Source organism: Empidonax traillii, unplaced genomic scaffold (genome assembly GCF_003031625.1).
Source record: "Empidonax traillii isolate 1590-97213 ecotype Southwest subspecies unplaced genomic scaffold, ASM303162v1 scaffold177:size1754471, whole genome shotgun sequence".
NCBI lineage: Eukaryota > Metazoa > Chordata > Aves > Passeriformes > Tyrannidae > Empidonax > Empidonax traillii.
The window spans coordinates 554,654-570,295 of NW_020955370.1; the positions used below are offsets into that span (position 1 = coordinate 554,654).

Below are 15,642 nucleotides of genomic sequence, written 5' to 3' on the forward strand. Positions count from 1 at the left end.
CTGTCAGAGAAAATGCAGGAGAAAAATGGTGAGCTGGTCAATGCAGGTGAGCTGAGACAATCAGTGAGAGTGGTAGCAATGAGCACACAAACCCAACCTAAAATCTCATGAAGAGGAACCTTGCAGAACTCACTGAAGACTCGGCAGAGCCAATAAAAGGATAATGACTTGCTAAGGCAGTAAGTAAAACAGGGAATGTTGGCTGGAATGCTCTGTCCAGCTGTGCTGAGAGCTTTGTTCCTCACAAGGATGACCTGAGCAGGAAAAGAGACAGCTCCAGACTCATGCTCTGGAATAGTACCACAAAGGGCAGAAAGCCTTTGGGGGAAGAGGAATTGCTCTATTAGCATGAGCTGTAAAACTGGAAAGAATTTCTTTGGGGAAAAAAAATCTGTTCTTCAAGAAGGAACTATATTTATTTAATTCACTTAACAAGTTGCTCAACAGTGTGATAGCTAACAAATACAGTGTGGGATTATTTCCTTTTGTTATAGCAAAGTCACTGTGACAGATTATGCCTAGACTGATAGATTTTACTTTCTGTATGAATATTAATGATTTTAGTACTCTCTTCTCAATAGTTGTGTTTAACATATGTTTCCATAATTATGCATCATGCTGCACATAATGCACCTCTCTCTCTGGCAATAATTTTACTGCTGAAGATACTGTTATCCAAGAAAAGGGAAGGTTAACTGGCATGCATACATCAATCTTGTAGCCTTCAATTAACATATTCATTAAAGTTTGCCACAGCTAAGAAAGAACTTTATATGACCAGGTACCATTACTGCCTCACATCCTGTACACAGCTTATGTGAAATGAATTGGTTTCAGCACAGTTTGTGAAAAGCACGAATTTCTGTGTTCAGAATCTATCACCACTCATCTGTATGAACCTTTAGATAACCTGTGAAATACAGATCTGGCACATGAGATTGTTCTTTCCTTATCAATTATTTTCGGGGGATTCTGAGGTGATCTGGTGGGACTTTGTGTCAGGCTGTAAATCTCATTTCCTACTGAACATCTGGCAGCACTTTTCCCCATATTCTTTCCTTTAGTCACTTTGAATTTTGGACACCACAAACTTGTGGAGCCTTCTCTTCAGCCATTAAATGGTGCTGTGAAATTTGTCATACATGACCACAGAAAGGGAAGCTCATTGGAGAAGCTATTTATGACTGTGCGTGTCTGCTCTGAGACTTAACAAAAATACCTCAGCTTCTCTTTCCTATTTAGGTACTGAACTTTCACTGAAATCTGTAAGAAGCTCAAAACTGAAAGAGGAACTAAGAGCCTAATTCTTGAAGATTTTGGCCTTGGTCCTGCCTGATTGTTAATGTGGGCAAGGGTCACCGACTGCCTGGACCCTCACAGAATGAAAGGATTTCTGGGCTTCATTTCATTGTTTTTTCCACTTCTAGTTTGATCGTATTACTGATTTCTTGATGAGTTTTCAAGTGTAAAACTGGTGATGAGCATTGTTTATTTCTGTGTGGGAATCAAATCACTGGTCCTTCGCACAAGGACTGGATTCCCAACAAGATTAAAAATAGACCAGACAAGGGATAAAGCCATCACACTTCTATCTATGCTTTCTAAACAGATAGTGGAAATCATCTGGACTTGTGCCTCACATTCCTATTTCTGAGCTCACCTTGTCAAGGAAGGTGGGGCGGTCCATGGAAGACTCTTTGGAGATTGGTGGTGGGCGGCAGCCAAGGGGTTTGGTGACCATTCCATTATAGTCGGTCACTCCCATTCCACGCTTGTCCATTTCCACCTTCTTTTCCAGCAGAGCACCTGCACAGAAAAGGAAATCATATTGGAAAAGGTGACAACATAGAGACAGTAAAGTTGCTAACAGCAGTTCTGAGAAATACATCTTGCTTGCAAAAGCAAAAGCAAGAAAATAAATATTACCCAATTGATCTGGATATAATAAAACTCTCAGAATCATGAAGGGCTCCTCTGTTGCTTTAAAGACAAAAAAAAATTACTTACACAGATACTTACTCATGGCCTGATCGAGATTCATACTGTTGCTCTTCAAGGCCTCTTCCGCTGGCTCTCTCTGTCAAAAAATATGAATTATGTTAAGAAAAAAGGTAACCACACTCATATGATTTCAAAGCAACCTGAGAAAACAGATAAATCTCTTAAATACAGGATTTAATATTTACTCTGCAGCCTAAATAATGTCTCTGTGTATTTCTGTTTCTCCTTTGGGCAATTCCCACAATTCACTTGTTTCAGTTTGCTGAGTACCAGCTCTGCAAGGTCAAACCACACTGCTCTGTTTAAACGTCTTCCTGTTTCCTACGGACAACTTAAATATCACAATGATTTTTCTATTAAAAAAAAGAAAATCCAGCTATATTCTCATTTTACCTGTCTAGTAAGAAAAAGGGAACAGGAGTGAAATTATTACTGCAGTTCAAAGCAACAACTGCTGTCATAAACTCTAAACATCGAAATATTATAAATGCCATCATGCAAAGTGTATCCTCCGGTTGATTTCAGAGCGCTCTACCAGTTTACAGCAGATTTCTGAAATTACAGGCTAAATGCAGGCAACAGAGCTGCTTCCTGACCTGAAGAAGAGACTGAAGATCTTTTTGCAGCTACAGTCTGAAACAAATCAAGTCAGAACTATGAGCTACCAAGGCTAAGGCAGAGGTGTCTGTCTGAGTACTACTCACAGGGAAGCCCATGTCTGTGAGCTGTTTTATCAGACGGTTCATGATCCAGGCCTCATCCTGCTTGCTAGATGTCTTCATGCCCTTAGTAAATAAATGGGAGACTGCATTAATGGGCTGGTTTCCACACTTACACACCAGTGAGATGTACATAAAAGAAATGGTAAGTGTTTTTTATTAATAACACATGCTACTGAAAGATGTATTAGTACATTAATTCAGAAAGTATTGAAGAACCCTCCGAGCAACGCGACTACGATTCTCTTCCCCCAAAAGTGTAACCAATTTTATCTCAGCTGAATAGGTGTTCAGTGTACTATTTAGTATTTGATTTGCCGACCACTGAATTAAAGCCACCTTTGAATTTACGTATTTCATTTTAATCCTTGGCAGAAAAACGTAATGAAATAAAGCCAAAATAGTACAACACTTCCTGAAAAACATTCCCAAAAACAAGTTTGCGACCTTGAAGTTAAGAATGTTACTCAGTGTATTTTCTTAAAAACAAACAAGAGCGTCTAGATAAACACCTTTAAAAGATCTCTGTGCAGCTTTTCTATCACAAAATCCTTAAGAAGTCTCTTCCTTTCAGTTCTCCAGAAAGTACCAAGGGACAAGCGCGGATTTGTTTTGGGCTGCGGACAGTACAAGAAACAACCATACTTGATCAAATCACCGGCCTAACTGTTGGCTAATGGAACAACAAACAAAGTGGCTAAATGCATTCCCAATTCCTTTAAGTTACAGCCTGGCCTTGTCCTGAAATAAAGATTGTGCAATGGGAAACTTCCTCACACAATTTTCTACGTTCTCGGCTGAGTGCAGCATTAATACAAGTTTGCTTTGTTCACACACACACACACACACACCCCGTACAGTTATCTGTTGGTTCGTCACAAACAGAAAACAGCTGGTTTTGTTAAACAAATCCATCACAAACTACTGCTTTCCCACCATCATGGGAAGTGTCTGAAAGTCCCCTTAACACCTTTTTTCTTTCTGTTAATACATTTTCATTTTAGAGTACATGGAAGCTTATAAAACTTTAAAAAAAAAAACAAAGGCAAACAACAACAAAACTCCCGAAGCATCTGACATGCCTAAATTCAAAGATCTCCCATTTTCCCCTGGAAACAAGGTAGGCTGTACTTGAACCACTGTAGTGGCAAGCTGTGCTTGGGTTCAGGTGTCAGAGATTTAATTTCAGGTGTAATGCAACAGCAAATTTGTGACAACTTATTTTACAAATGTTAACATTAATTCCACTCTTCCTAGAGAGTGTCTTTATTTTTGTTTTACCTTTTGAAGTCCTTTCTTCGGGGCATTCCCCCAGGAATTACAGGAGGAGCTGCTCTCTTGTGAAGCAGTATTATTCCACATATCTCCTTCTTCATCTTCCCACTGACTAGTACTGAGATTCACTTCATCCCCACCACTGCCCCAGCCTTCTTGCATAGATTTTGAAGCTGGAAGGAAAGAGGCAGAAGAAAAATATTAATTCAGTTCCCTGCAAATTTTACAGAAATATCCTTTCGTGCCATATCCAGTGTGCTAACATGAGTATTTCCAAGCGACATAAAAGGTTTATCAAATAGTTTAACTGGCATTAAATGATAAGGACGCCTTCTGTGAAGTTAGCAAAAGAGAACTTCTCCAAATACTTAGAGAAGAAAAAAATCCAGCAACCACAAGTCCTGCTTTCCCCAGAACAAGCAAGATCTGTGGTCATGGCCACTCTGGTCTCCTTAGGAACAGGGAACCACAAACTATGACCACACACTTGTTAAGTGCTATTTTGCTTTCAACGAATCTCACCATTTTAGCTGCCACATTCTTCTGACGAACAAACCCTAATTTCAAGGTCATTAACGGTCAGAAACTCATTCCCATCTCGGAAGAATGGAATCTGAAAGGAGCTCGTGGGCTGCAGGGAACACTTTTCTATTCAGCAATGAGGTTGTGTCCCCTCAGTCCACTTTATTCTGTTTACTCTGTTTAAAGCTGGGATTACTCATCTTGAGACCTCTCGCTTCTCCTTTTATGTTTTCTGGGCCTTCTATCTATCTCTCAATATGGTATTTTGCAGGAGTGAACTCCAGGCAACTCCCACAGCCAAAACAGAAGCCAAAAGCAATCACTGTGGCCTTCAGGGCATTCAGAGATAAAGGATTTTTATTAAATAACATGGGTTAGGAATCATGAAACAGGAAGTAGTTTAGGATGTTCCTGAACCTGTGAACAATTGTAATAGCTGAAGAAAACACTCACTCCCTCAAGTCTGACCCAACAGTGAGGTTATGACTTGCTGTTCTCAGGTGCTGCTTTTCTTACCAGAATCAGTCCCACTTTGGCTGAAATCTGCTGCTTCTCATCCCAATTACAGGTTTCTTTGGGCACCTGGTCATGTTGTTCTACAGCTCCACAGTTCCTGCCTCTCTACCATACTGCTTCCCAAGTACACAAAATTACTCTCCTTTAAATGTACTGGATTGCTGCACTATACTCATATTTTTTTTATTAATTTGATACCTTCAGTATCCACAGTTAGAGGCAGCAAATGCAGCTCTGATGTCAATGCACAGAAAACCAGAAGCGCTGTTTAAAACAGCTGGCAGGAACAAACCCCACTTTCCCATCTTCTCCCCCCAGCCTCTGAGGGCGTGACATCCACAGGCGTACCTGGTTTGCACAGTGCTGGGGCAGCAGCTGGAGCGTTTGTTCTTCCATAAGTCCCTGCCGGCTCGGCAGGATTCTCTCCCCACCCGGTCCCACTGCTGGGGGGTTTCCCCCACGCCGAAGTGCCATTATCAACTGCAGCAGAAGGGGACGAGGGCTCTCCCCAAGAAGCTTCGGTCTTTGTGTGGACAGCAGGCATCTCTCCCCAGCCTGCTGGAGCAAGGGAAAGGAGAACACTGATGAGAGGGAAGGCTTCTTTTGTCACTCAGTTCAAAGGTGGACATTTCACTAAATGTTCTTAGTTGAACAGTAACACCAGGTGGTCAAGGCAGAAAGTGGTTTTTTCCACAGCCAGGAGCAGCCAGGTGAGCAGCACACCTGATCCCGAGGAGCAGCTGCTTCAAACGTGACTTCTCAGAGCGGCTTAAACAGGGCTCAGGGAGCACAGGCAGCAGGGCCAGTGGCCAGGACACCCAACCCGAGTCAGGCCTTGATCCACTGAAATATTTCAACCTATTTTGATTCCTTTTAACTATTTACAAATGATAAAATCTCTTTTTTGGTGCCCTATGAGTAAGATGCTATTTGTTTGTTATTAGGGCTCATGGCTGAGCTCCCTACGTACCCCTTCAACACCGAGCCTCTACATTATAATAAGTGTGATTTTTTTAGGGGAACTAGACAAGATTGCAATTAGGATCCATAGTCAAAGCATGAGGAACAGCAGGTAGAAGTCACTGTTTTCCTAAAGAGTATTGCATTAACTCACTGAAAGACGTAAGCTACTATGCAGAAACAGCCTTAGTCTGGCTTGGCTCGAATGTAATGCGCTTAAATCCATATGACACGATTTTAGCCCTGAAGTTGAATGTGGCAGGAACAGCCATGGAGCTTCTGAGCCCTACAGAGCAACCCTGACCAACACAGCAAAAGGGTAAATTGAATTTACAACTATGATTACCAGAGCTTTTTCTGCAGAGTGAACTTGGATCACAGATGGAGTTCAAGGTACTTTCTAAACATATACAAAGGAGATGCATAACAGGCAAGAAAACAAAAATACAGATAGCTGATATTAACCTATTTTTCCACAATTATAAAAAATTGCATCCCATTACATGACAACCGAGATCTCAACAAGTACTGCAGAATTCAGTCTGCTTAAAACTTCCCCTGGTAATTAGGTTGCTAATTCAGGAACTTCTCTTTTAACTGGAGATGAATATTATTAAGACAGGTATTTTATAGCTGAAGAACTAAATGCCTACTTTGCCACGGCAGCATTCCTTTTTTTTTACTCCCCAATGCTCTCTAAAAATACTCTGGGAAGGCTTCAAAGAGCAGGAATAACATTTTCTCCACAAACTGACACCTAGAATACGTAGACAATGACAAGGAAATCACCACAAAAGAACTATATCTAAGAATACCTCAAAATAATTTGAGCTAACCAAGAAATAGCATTTCATTAAGCAACAAGTCTTTGCGGGACTCACTGATTTCCACAGAATTTCTGTTACCAAAAACTGGAGCAACATCCACTGCCAATGAAAACTCAAACGCTGGCCAGCAGAGGAAAAAAATTCCTTTCAAATAGATATGCTCAGATCTGTCCACGGCTCCAGTGTTCCCATATTAGATATTCATTTTAGGGTCTATTTCTTGAAGCCACTGCAGCTCTATCAGATACTGATCAAAGTGCAGATGGCACAAACCACAATGACATGTTCAGGAACAAACAGCTTAAAAAACCTCCTTCACTACCAGCAAGATCCACTGTGTTTTAAAGCATACTCCTGAAACAACCCAAAATGTCACTGTTTCATAAAAGTGATTTCCATTTGAAACCAAATTGCTGTGGTTAAGGCTCTATCAATGTTATTTTAAGGTGTGTAAAGAAGATAAACTGGCAGATCCACAGATGTATCTAAATGAACCTCTGTTTAACACGACAGCTTCCTTGGTGCTGCACCTGAAATACTCATTTTCAAGGCTTCTGCTCGTATCTTCAAGCCAACTTTATTTAAGGGAGGCTTTATTTGAATTTCTGCCTCACTACTCAGGAGGCAACTGGAAGACAACTGTGTGTATTTAATCATATTGGCAGCTGAAAAAGATTAACTGCAGGCAAATGAAACAGAAACAAAACATCTCTACAGCACCAACTAGACAGTGCAGAATACTAACATTTCTTTGAGTTCATGCAACCTATACTGGAAACTCTACCTAATTCATTTATGGAATCATCCTTAAAACACAATTAATATATTAAAAAGCCAAAGTGTGCTACCCTATAGAATAAAAACCTCAAAAGAACTGTTCCTGCTGTTGCTTTTTACTATAAATTCAACATCATCGATTAAAGGCCACAGATGTGTAATGTCCAAGTTATTTTAAGTGCTTTTGAATTCACTGAGCAGCAAATAATACAGGATTACCAATAATGGAGGAACCAGCCTTTACTAAATGAGAGTAATGCAAGTACATAAAAGCAAACAATATAAATCAACAAAAAGATTTCAAAACTATCTGAACAGATCAAACTAAGTGGAGAAAATCAGCAAATAAAATGTGAAGGCTGCTGGAGAAACAACATGTGCACTGCAAGAATTAACCTGTATATAAATCCCAGAGTACTTCTCAGTTGCAAACCTGTTTCCTCTCTGTGTAAGGACCTGCTGTCCCAACATTACTACCTCTGTGCTACCTTTTTATGACTCCATATGATTCTGTTTTAGAAACTTTGAAGGTGAATGAAGTTACATTTTCGAATGAACGATGCAAAACTCTGCATGGCCTCAAAACCCGAACCTGCCTAACATTTTCCAAAAATTCTGCTTGGAGAAAACTTAATAACTTCTTTATGAAAATAATGTGCTTTAGGCTTTCTCAAGAAAAAGCTCCTTAAAACCAACCCAGATCTGCACGAGTGTTGTTTTGCAACAGAATGAGCTCCAATAAAGGCTTCTTTGGCAGGAAAGAGAGGTTTTAGTACTGAAGTTTTTAAACACTGTTACAATTTCAAGAAACAAAAAGATCACAGTGAGTAATAAACATGGACACATTGGCAGAGCTTTGTTTTATAGAAATAAAAACATAATTAACATTGGGCCAGAGCCAACAGGAAATCCTCAAGGGAAAGTGAAATGTTAACTAAGCTGTGGCAGGATGCAGTTGTTTTCCCTCAAAATAACCCTATAGCCATTTGGATGGCAGAAATTGTTTTCCTTGAAGTTGCTGGTCCGTGATAAATAGCAGAACACATGACTACAATACGGGCAAACCAAAATATTAGAACCTTATGTAGACAAAAAAAAAGAAGAAACTGGTAGAAAAGAGATTGTTTACTAATTAGACACTAGTCTGTTAATAAAAGAAATTAAGATATAGGGTGTGCACGTACAAGGCAGGGGTTTATATAAATATAAATAAATACACATATATATTTAAGAGCCATCTATAACCATTAACCTTTCAGATCTTCCTTTTCTTGAAGGGATTCCAGTTCATGCAGTGGAACTCTGTGATTTCTTGTACCGCTCAGCATTCAGGAAGTTTTAATTTGAGTTTCAGCAGTGAGATCACTCTTGTGTGCAAATCAAGGGCAGGTCTCTCATCATCACCTGGCTGCTCCCCAAAAACCTGGCTGTTCACGGGCTGAGCTCCCACAACAGGGTTTTAGGTTTTCATGAGCATCCTAATTGAGCCCAAAGCTGAGCTGGTTTCAAATGCATTCTGATGGAAGTTCAAAGTAAGGAAAACACATCACCTGCATCCTGCATTTCACATCAGTTACAGGCTATGGCTGTCATGAGTTACCACTGAGACAGTGGCACAGGATTACAAAAGGAACAGAGAGATGTCCAGAGCTTTCAGAACTTAGGCCTGGGTAAGATTTTTAAAACTGAAGCTTACTGCTGTCTAGGAATCACAAAGACCTTAATTTTTGACCTAAAACCCCCACAGGGAAGCCTATGTCATCTTTTGCTTTTTCTTTCCTCAGCTGGAGGACGGGTGGTTGGAAACCTGCCAGGCTCTCACAGCCTAATGGGAACAGGAAAGCATCAAGCCCACTCCTCAGCACTTGGAGGAAGGATCTCGTGCTGTTTGGGATCCAAAAATCTCTTTTCATCATTCCTGTTTGAAAAACCTCTTCTCACTTCTTATTCCCCTTGTATCAAAGCTGCACGAATTAAAAGTGCTGGGAAGAATTATGCACAAGTAATTTAGATTAAAATCAAATCTAACTCAAACCCATCAGCTTGCTGCTCATCTTCCTAACTAACTCACTGGAGGTTTGGGACCAAGCTCCTAGAACCAGAAAGGACTACATTTATCACATCATCTATCGCCTTCCCCTCCTCTTTATTTCTTCTTTTCCAATAGAAAAAGAAACTCCTTGGAGCATTCTGCATTTTCATCAAGTGTGTACCAACATCTGCTTCCCATCAATAGCTTTTAAGTGCTGTGTTCAAAGAATTTGGAGAACTTCTGGGGATGGGTGACAACTTGAATAACAAGACTGTAACTTGGCCTCCACTTCTAAACTAAAAAACCATAAACTTCAACCCTAAAGGCGACTGCTAATCCTTTGTGAACCCCTAACTAGTGCTGTACAGCAAAATTAAAATCCACTTTTTTGCTTTCAGGATGTGTGACTGGGACAGCTTTACAGCTGCACCACCTTCCCTACTTATAGAGGAACAGAATCCACAATTTCTTATTCACTCTGCTCCCTGAATGTGACTGGCAAAGCACATCATGACCCATGCAGACGACAAAATGCCCGTGGTAACTACGCAGTCCAAGGGGTGCAAGATTTTAGACAAGATTTTAAACTGTGCCCTATGGCACAGCCTCTAATGGCCTGATTGTGTTTCACGTGGAAATACTGTACATGGAAAGGAACTGCTGCTGGAGGAAATCTGGTTGTGGATTACTGAAGTCTACTGGTTACAGGATTCCTGTCTCCCTCACTGCAGAGGCTGGAAAAGCGAAGCCAAGTGGAGAGGGAACTGGAGTAGGAAAAACTACAGTTAAACAGCATGACTCCAAGCTGCAGGTCCCCGTCTGCGTGGGAGGGAAGACACTCACTACTTGCTTCCCATCTTTTAGCTGTCCCAGATGGGAGATGATTTGTAGATGTTTTAAGTCTGTGTAATTTCCACACAGACCAAGAGGATATTGCTCTGCAGCTGCCCTGGCACTGGGGAAACTGGGGCCCCTGCACTCCGAATGGGAAGTTAATGGGATCACTTGCAATTGCAATTTTTGCTCTCTGTGTAAGATAAGCACAAGGCTGGTCCCTCTTGGGCACAGCCACAAGTAAACATGGGCAGAACACAACAAGGCTCAGGGGACTGCTCTCGCTTCCATTTGCAGATTAGACAGTAATCCTTCAAAATATTCCCTTGTTTGGCCTTTATACCTGTACCTCTTGGGCACAGCCCTAAGTATATGGAGCAAAAATACACAACAAAAGGCCTAATTTATGCCTGGAGCAGCTTGACCTCAATTTTAATACCAGAACCGTATTTTGAATTATCCTTACTATTGCTCATTTTATACTTCCTGGCATGCTGACTTCACTGTATTCTGAGAGCTGGCTTTGTTTATCTTCAAACATTTTTAGAAAAAGAAGTGTTTTTCTTAGAATCTCTCTAAATCACATTTTACAAGACGCCCAATGCTGTAACTTTAACATGGTCATGAGGCAACTTGAGCAGGAGGTTACAGTCGTAAGTTCTCCCAAGTGTATAAACATACTGCTTCAAAGAAACCCTTCCTTTACTACCCTGTCCATTCTCCAGAGGAATCACTGCAGATTAACACCAGGTTTTAAATTCCCTTTTTAAAATCTGAAAGACTCAGAAATGTAAGTGTTCTTCTGCAAGATGTTAGATTATTTAATAGCATTAACAACGCATTGCTATGTATGAACTGTTTTACAAGCACCACGGTAATCCTCCAAAAATCCCCTTAAGGACAAACAAAACCTCACCTAAACCAATCAAAAATTCACTTCCATGATAGCTCCATTATAATTCAGAAATCTTGATAGGTTCACTACAATTCAGAAATCTGAATTCTTGTTCCATGGGTAAAGTTTTAAATGCGGATGAAATAAGTTTAAAGTAAATTAATTATCAATCACTTACGTTGAACTGACCAAGTAAAAAGCTATTTAAAGATTTCTCCTTTGGGAGCACACATTATTTTATTATTATATTTTCTATTAAAATAACATGTTCCAATAACATGTGCCTCAACTGTTAAAATATTTGTCCAGAGTGGGGAACACAAGACTATTTTTACACAGACATTAGAGTAAATTTGAATTATTTCACAACATCAAAGAGAAAACTGTTGGAAAAGAGAGAACAAATTCTACTTGGAAAAAACTGTGGTTAAAAAGAGAGTACTTAGTCATGACCAAGACAGAACAAAAACCTGGAGACAAAAATCAGATGAAGAATTTGTAACAGCATTGCAAGATTAGATTAATTTCGGAGAGGTCTGTGGTCACGATACAGATCAGGGCTGCTGGTGTTAACTTTTATTTAAATACCTTCCCCTTAAGCATTTTTCTCATTTTTTATGCATTTTTATTCCTTGCTGATTGTCCACAAGAGTACCCGTCTTTGATTACAGAAATTCCTAGATGTCTAAAAACTTGTCTTTGAAGCACAGCTGAAGTTAGAATAACTTTTCCCAGCCATCCTGAATATTAATGCGTTTAACCGATCCTGCTTCATAAGCATCACACAAAATCCAGGATACTGCCCATTCCTTCATAAAAGACAACAAGACGGAGAAACAGCAAAACCATAAATTTATGCAACTTAAAACAAACATGTGTTGCCAAGAGATATGGTTTGCAGCAAAGAAACAGATGCAGACTATCTAAACATGAACAGAGCCCGTGCACTGGGAACAGGAGACAAATAAGAAAAGAAAGGTTTGCCAAAAGACCCAAACTCTCAAATGGTTGAATTAAAAGTAACTGGGGAAGAGATGCCAAAATAAATATAGGTCCACCATCAAAGAACCTGCCAGGTTATTGACCAGACACTGTTTCAGGCCTTTCTTACATTCACCTGGTGTAAGAAAATTTGTGTTGGGTCCCATAAGTTCTGTCCTTAAGATAAAACAGCTTCAGAGTAAAGAAACAAACATATTCTGTGACATAAATGCAGGATTTCTATTTTTAATGCGCCAACTACACGCTGACAGGACAGACGCGTTCAGTTAATTGGTAATGGTAAAAAGATTCATAAAATCATAAAATAACTTGTAAAACCTTTCATACCTGGGCCAAGCAGCGGGGACCGGTTCGGCTGGGCACTTGACTGGTGCGATGGCTGAGGTTCAACCATGTTGGTGTTGATAATGGTGCTAGTGGTGGTGGTGTTGGTTGTGGTACTGCTCTGAATTATAGGATTATTTCTATCCCACATGTTTACAGTCTTGTTGTTGTTGTAATTTGGGTCGCCCCAAGCTGAGGTACCGTCATCGATTTCCATCTTGCGGCGAATGGACGGTGGCGATGGCTCTTCCCAGCCAGTTGCCTCACAGTTCTCTTTTTGTTTGGCTGGCACTGGCCCACCAACCCACCCTGACCCCGTCTGTTTTACAGAAGCAGCTCCTCCCCAGTTACTCACATTGTTGTCCTGGGGTTTATTAGCCCAATTTTGTTGGGGGCCCGGCTTTAAAGATTCCCCCCAACTTGTACCTGTATTAGCCTTGCTGTTTGTGCCATTTCCCCACCCACTGGTCCCAGACCTCGCGGAATCATTCCAGCCAGACCCCGATCTATTGTCAGAATCCCATCCAGATCCACTCTTCTTCCCATCACCCAAGTGTCCAGGAACAGATGATGAATCTGTCCAGTCTCCACCTCCGGAAGTCCAGCTTGGATTTGATTTCTGTCCATCTCCCCAGTTTTGAGATTTGGGTTTCTGAGGTTCACCCCAGGTAGGTGATTTGTCCTCCTGATTTGCGGTCCCACTCCAAGCGTGGCCGCTTTTGGCAGCAGCAGCATTATTAACAGTAGTAGAGCTTGCTGACTCTCCCCACCCCCCCGGGCCATTTGGTGCTTTGTTGTTATTGTCTCCCCAACCTGTATTTGTTGGAACAGCTGCCGGTGGAGAGTTGACCCACCCAGATACTGAAGAGGTATTTGTACTGTTCATGATGGACCCATCGTTCTTCCCCCCTGAGTTTGAAGATTGAGTAGCTGCACAACCCCAGGCCTCTGTTCCATTGTCATTCTTCCGTTCAGACCTTGGGGACTCTTCAAATTCCCAGGCAGTGTTTTGCTTTACAGGGGTCTGTCCCCACCCCGTATTGGACAGGACCCTGGGGTCAAGGTCATTTCTTGGCAACTGAACTTGCCCTTGGTCTATCATCCCTTTGTCTCTCCTCCTGCCCTCTCCAGCCCCCTCCCTCCCAGTACTGCCTTCATTTTGACTCCCACCGCTGTCGTTGCTTCCTTCACTAGCCGTGGTGCCAGATGCTGCAGCTTTGGCCCAAGAGTTCATTTGTTCATTGCCCTGCTGCATGGCAGGGTTCGGACTGGTAACACTAGAGCTATCCCACCCTGTTGATCCTTTCCCATTGATGTCGCTATTGGAATGCTGGTTTGGGGGCTTGCCCCACTCCCCGTTGACACCGTTGCTGGTGTTACGGTTGGGGTGGCCCCAAGCTCCAGAATGCACACCACCAACACCGCTGCTGCCACCGCCCCTGCCCCACGCCAGGACCCCGGGACCGGACGGAGGCCCCGAATCCCATGCGTTCGCTCCGTTTCCTTCCTTTTGCACAGCACTGCTGGATCCGTTTTGTTTAGCACTTAATGCTGAGTTCACAGTGTCTCCATTCCCCTGACTGAACCCAGAATTGCTGTTTCCTGTGGCAGGATTACCTGGGGACATCCCCCACACTGAACTGCCCATTCCTTCACCACTGCCCCCACTGACTTGAGAAACCGATGTTCCGTTAGCACCAGGAAGGCCTTGCAGGTGGGGCGGGATGATGGCCCCCATGCCAACAGCCATCCCCCAGTTCGGCAGTCCGTTTGTCTGCATTGCATTGATAGGGTTTGGTGAAGAGTTCATGGGGTTAGTGTTATTTGGTCCATCAGTGTTAAGGTTCTGAGGTTGTACGCTGAAAGACACATTCTGAGAAGTGGACGTTTGTGGTTCTGTGCTCTCTTGCGGCAGCAAGTTTCCCCAAGCACCCAAGGTGCCTGTTGGGTTCCCATTCTGGTTGCCCATGTTCTGACCTATGGCACTGACTGGACTGCAAATACTGGAAGGGTTGCCTGCTCCCACAGTTCCTTCATGTCCAAGTACAGGCCAGGCAGCTGGATTGGCATTAGGGTTAAGGTTAAGATTAATGCCAGCATTCGAGTTGGAAGCACCCCAGCAGTTCTGACTTCTACCGTCTCCCATCATGTTGTCCATCTTTCCATCCCCACCACTGGCAGAGCAGTGAGCTAGGCCAGAGCTGGAGCCTGCAGCCACCCCCCACACCCTGGCCGAGCTGCCGTTGCCGTTTGCTCCACCAGCTCCAAGGGCACTCTGGTTAGAAGTGCTTTGGACGAGTGCTCCGTTGGCGCCATTATTGCCATTAGTTTTCTTTGTATGTCCAGTGAAGTTGCCTTGGGCACTCCCTGTAGCCATGCTACTGTTCTCTGAGCCACAGTTGGAGGCAGAGTCAGTGTCTGTAGTACATTCTGAGGCAGACTCAGTCTCAGCTCCGGTTATGGAAGGCCACGCTTCCTTGTCAGTCCTGTCTATTATCACTTTATCCCAGCTGCAGTTGCCTTCACTCCTGAAAGCGGGCTGCTGTCCCCAGTGGGAATTCTCATAATGGTCTCCCAATCCACTGTGGCTGAGATCTGAAAGGATCCAAGGTTAAAAATGAGTCCAGTGTTCAAGCACTGCAAAAGCCCTCTATTAAGTAAGTACTGTTTTACATCACTAGTTAAACACTCCATTCTGCTGCAATCTAGAGAACGTTCTCTGACACAACACAGCGACTTTCCCCACCACAATAGAGCACGATCCTCATATTATTTTGTCTCTCTTTTTAATCTGGAAAAACTCTCAATTAAAATAAAGAAACAATCCCATTTTAAAACAGAGGAAAAGTTTTGTAGCCCTTAGTGTACTAGTAAAAATAATAAGCAGGCAAGAAAATAAGGTGAGTAAAGACACTAATCCATGTGAAGAATCTAAAAAGCAAATTTGGAAAAAACACA

General features: G+C 42.1%; 1 protein-coding gene across 11 annotated transcripts in view; it reads right to left on the minus strand.

Moving 5' to 3' along the window:
* Positions 1-15,642, minus strand: part of TNRC6C (trinucleotide repeat containing adaptor 6C) — a 75,374-nt gene that overhangs the window by 20,846 nt on the left and 38,886 nt on the right. For 8 of the 11 annotated variants that reach the window (XM_027886045.1, XM_027886038.1, XM_027886046.1 and 5 more), the window contains 6 exons: positions 12,688-15,279; positions 5,382-5,591; positions 4,002-4,168; positions 2,706-2,786; positions 2,020-2,077; positions 1,661-1,806 (listed from right to left, as the gene is read on the minus strand). In XM_027886045.1, the coding sequence (XP_027741846.1) occupies positions 1,661-1,806; positions 2,020-2,077; positions 2,706-2,786; positions 4,002-4,168; positions 5,382-5,591; positions 12,688-15,061 (3,036 nt within the window). In that variant the 5' untranslated portion in view covers positions 15,062-15,279. The remainder of the gene's footprint in view (positions 1-1,660; positions 1,807-2,019; positions 2,078-2,705; positions 2,787-4,001; positions 4,169-5,381; positions 5,592-12,687; positions 15,280-15,642) is intronic. The other 3 variants (XM_027886047.1, XM_027886044.1, XM_027886037.1) reach the window with 1 other exon arrangement.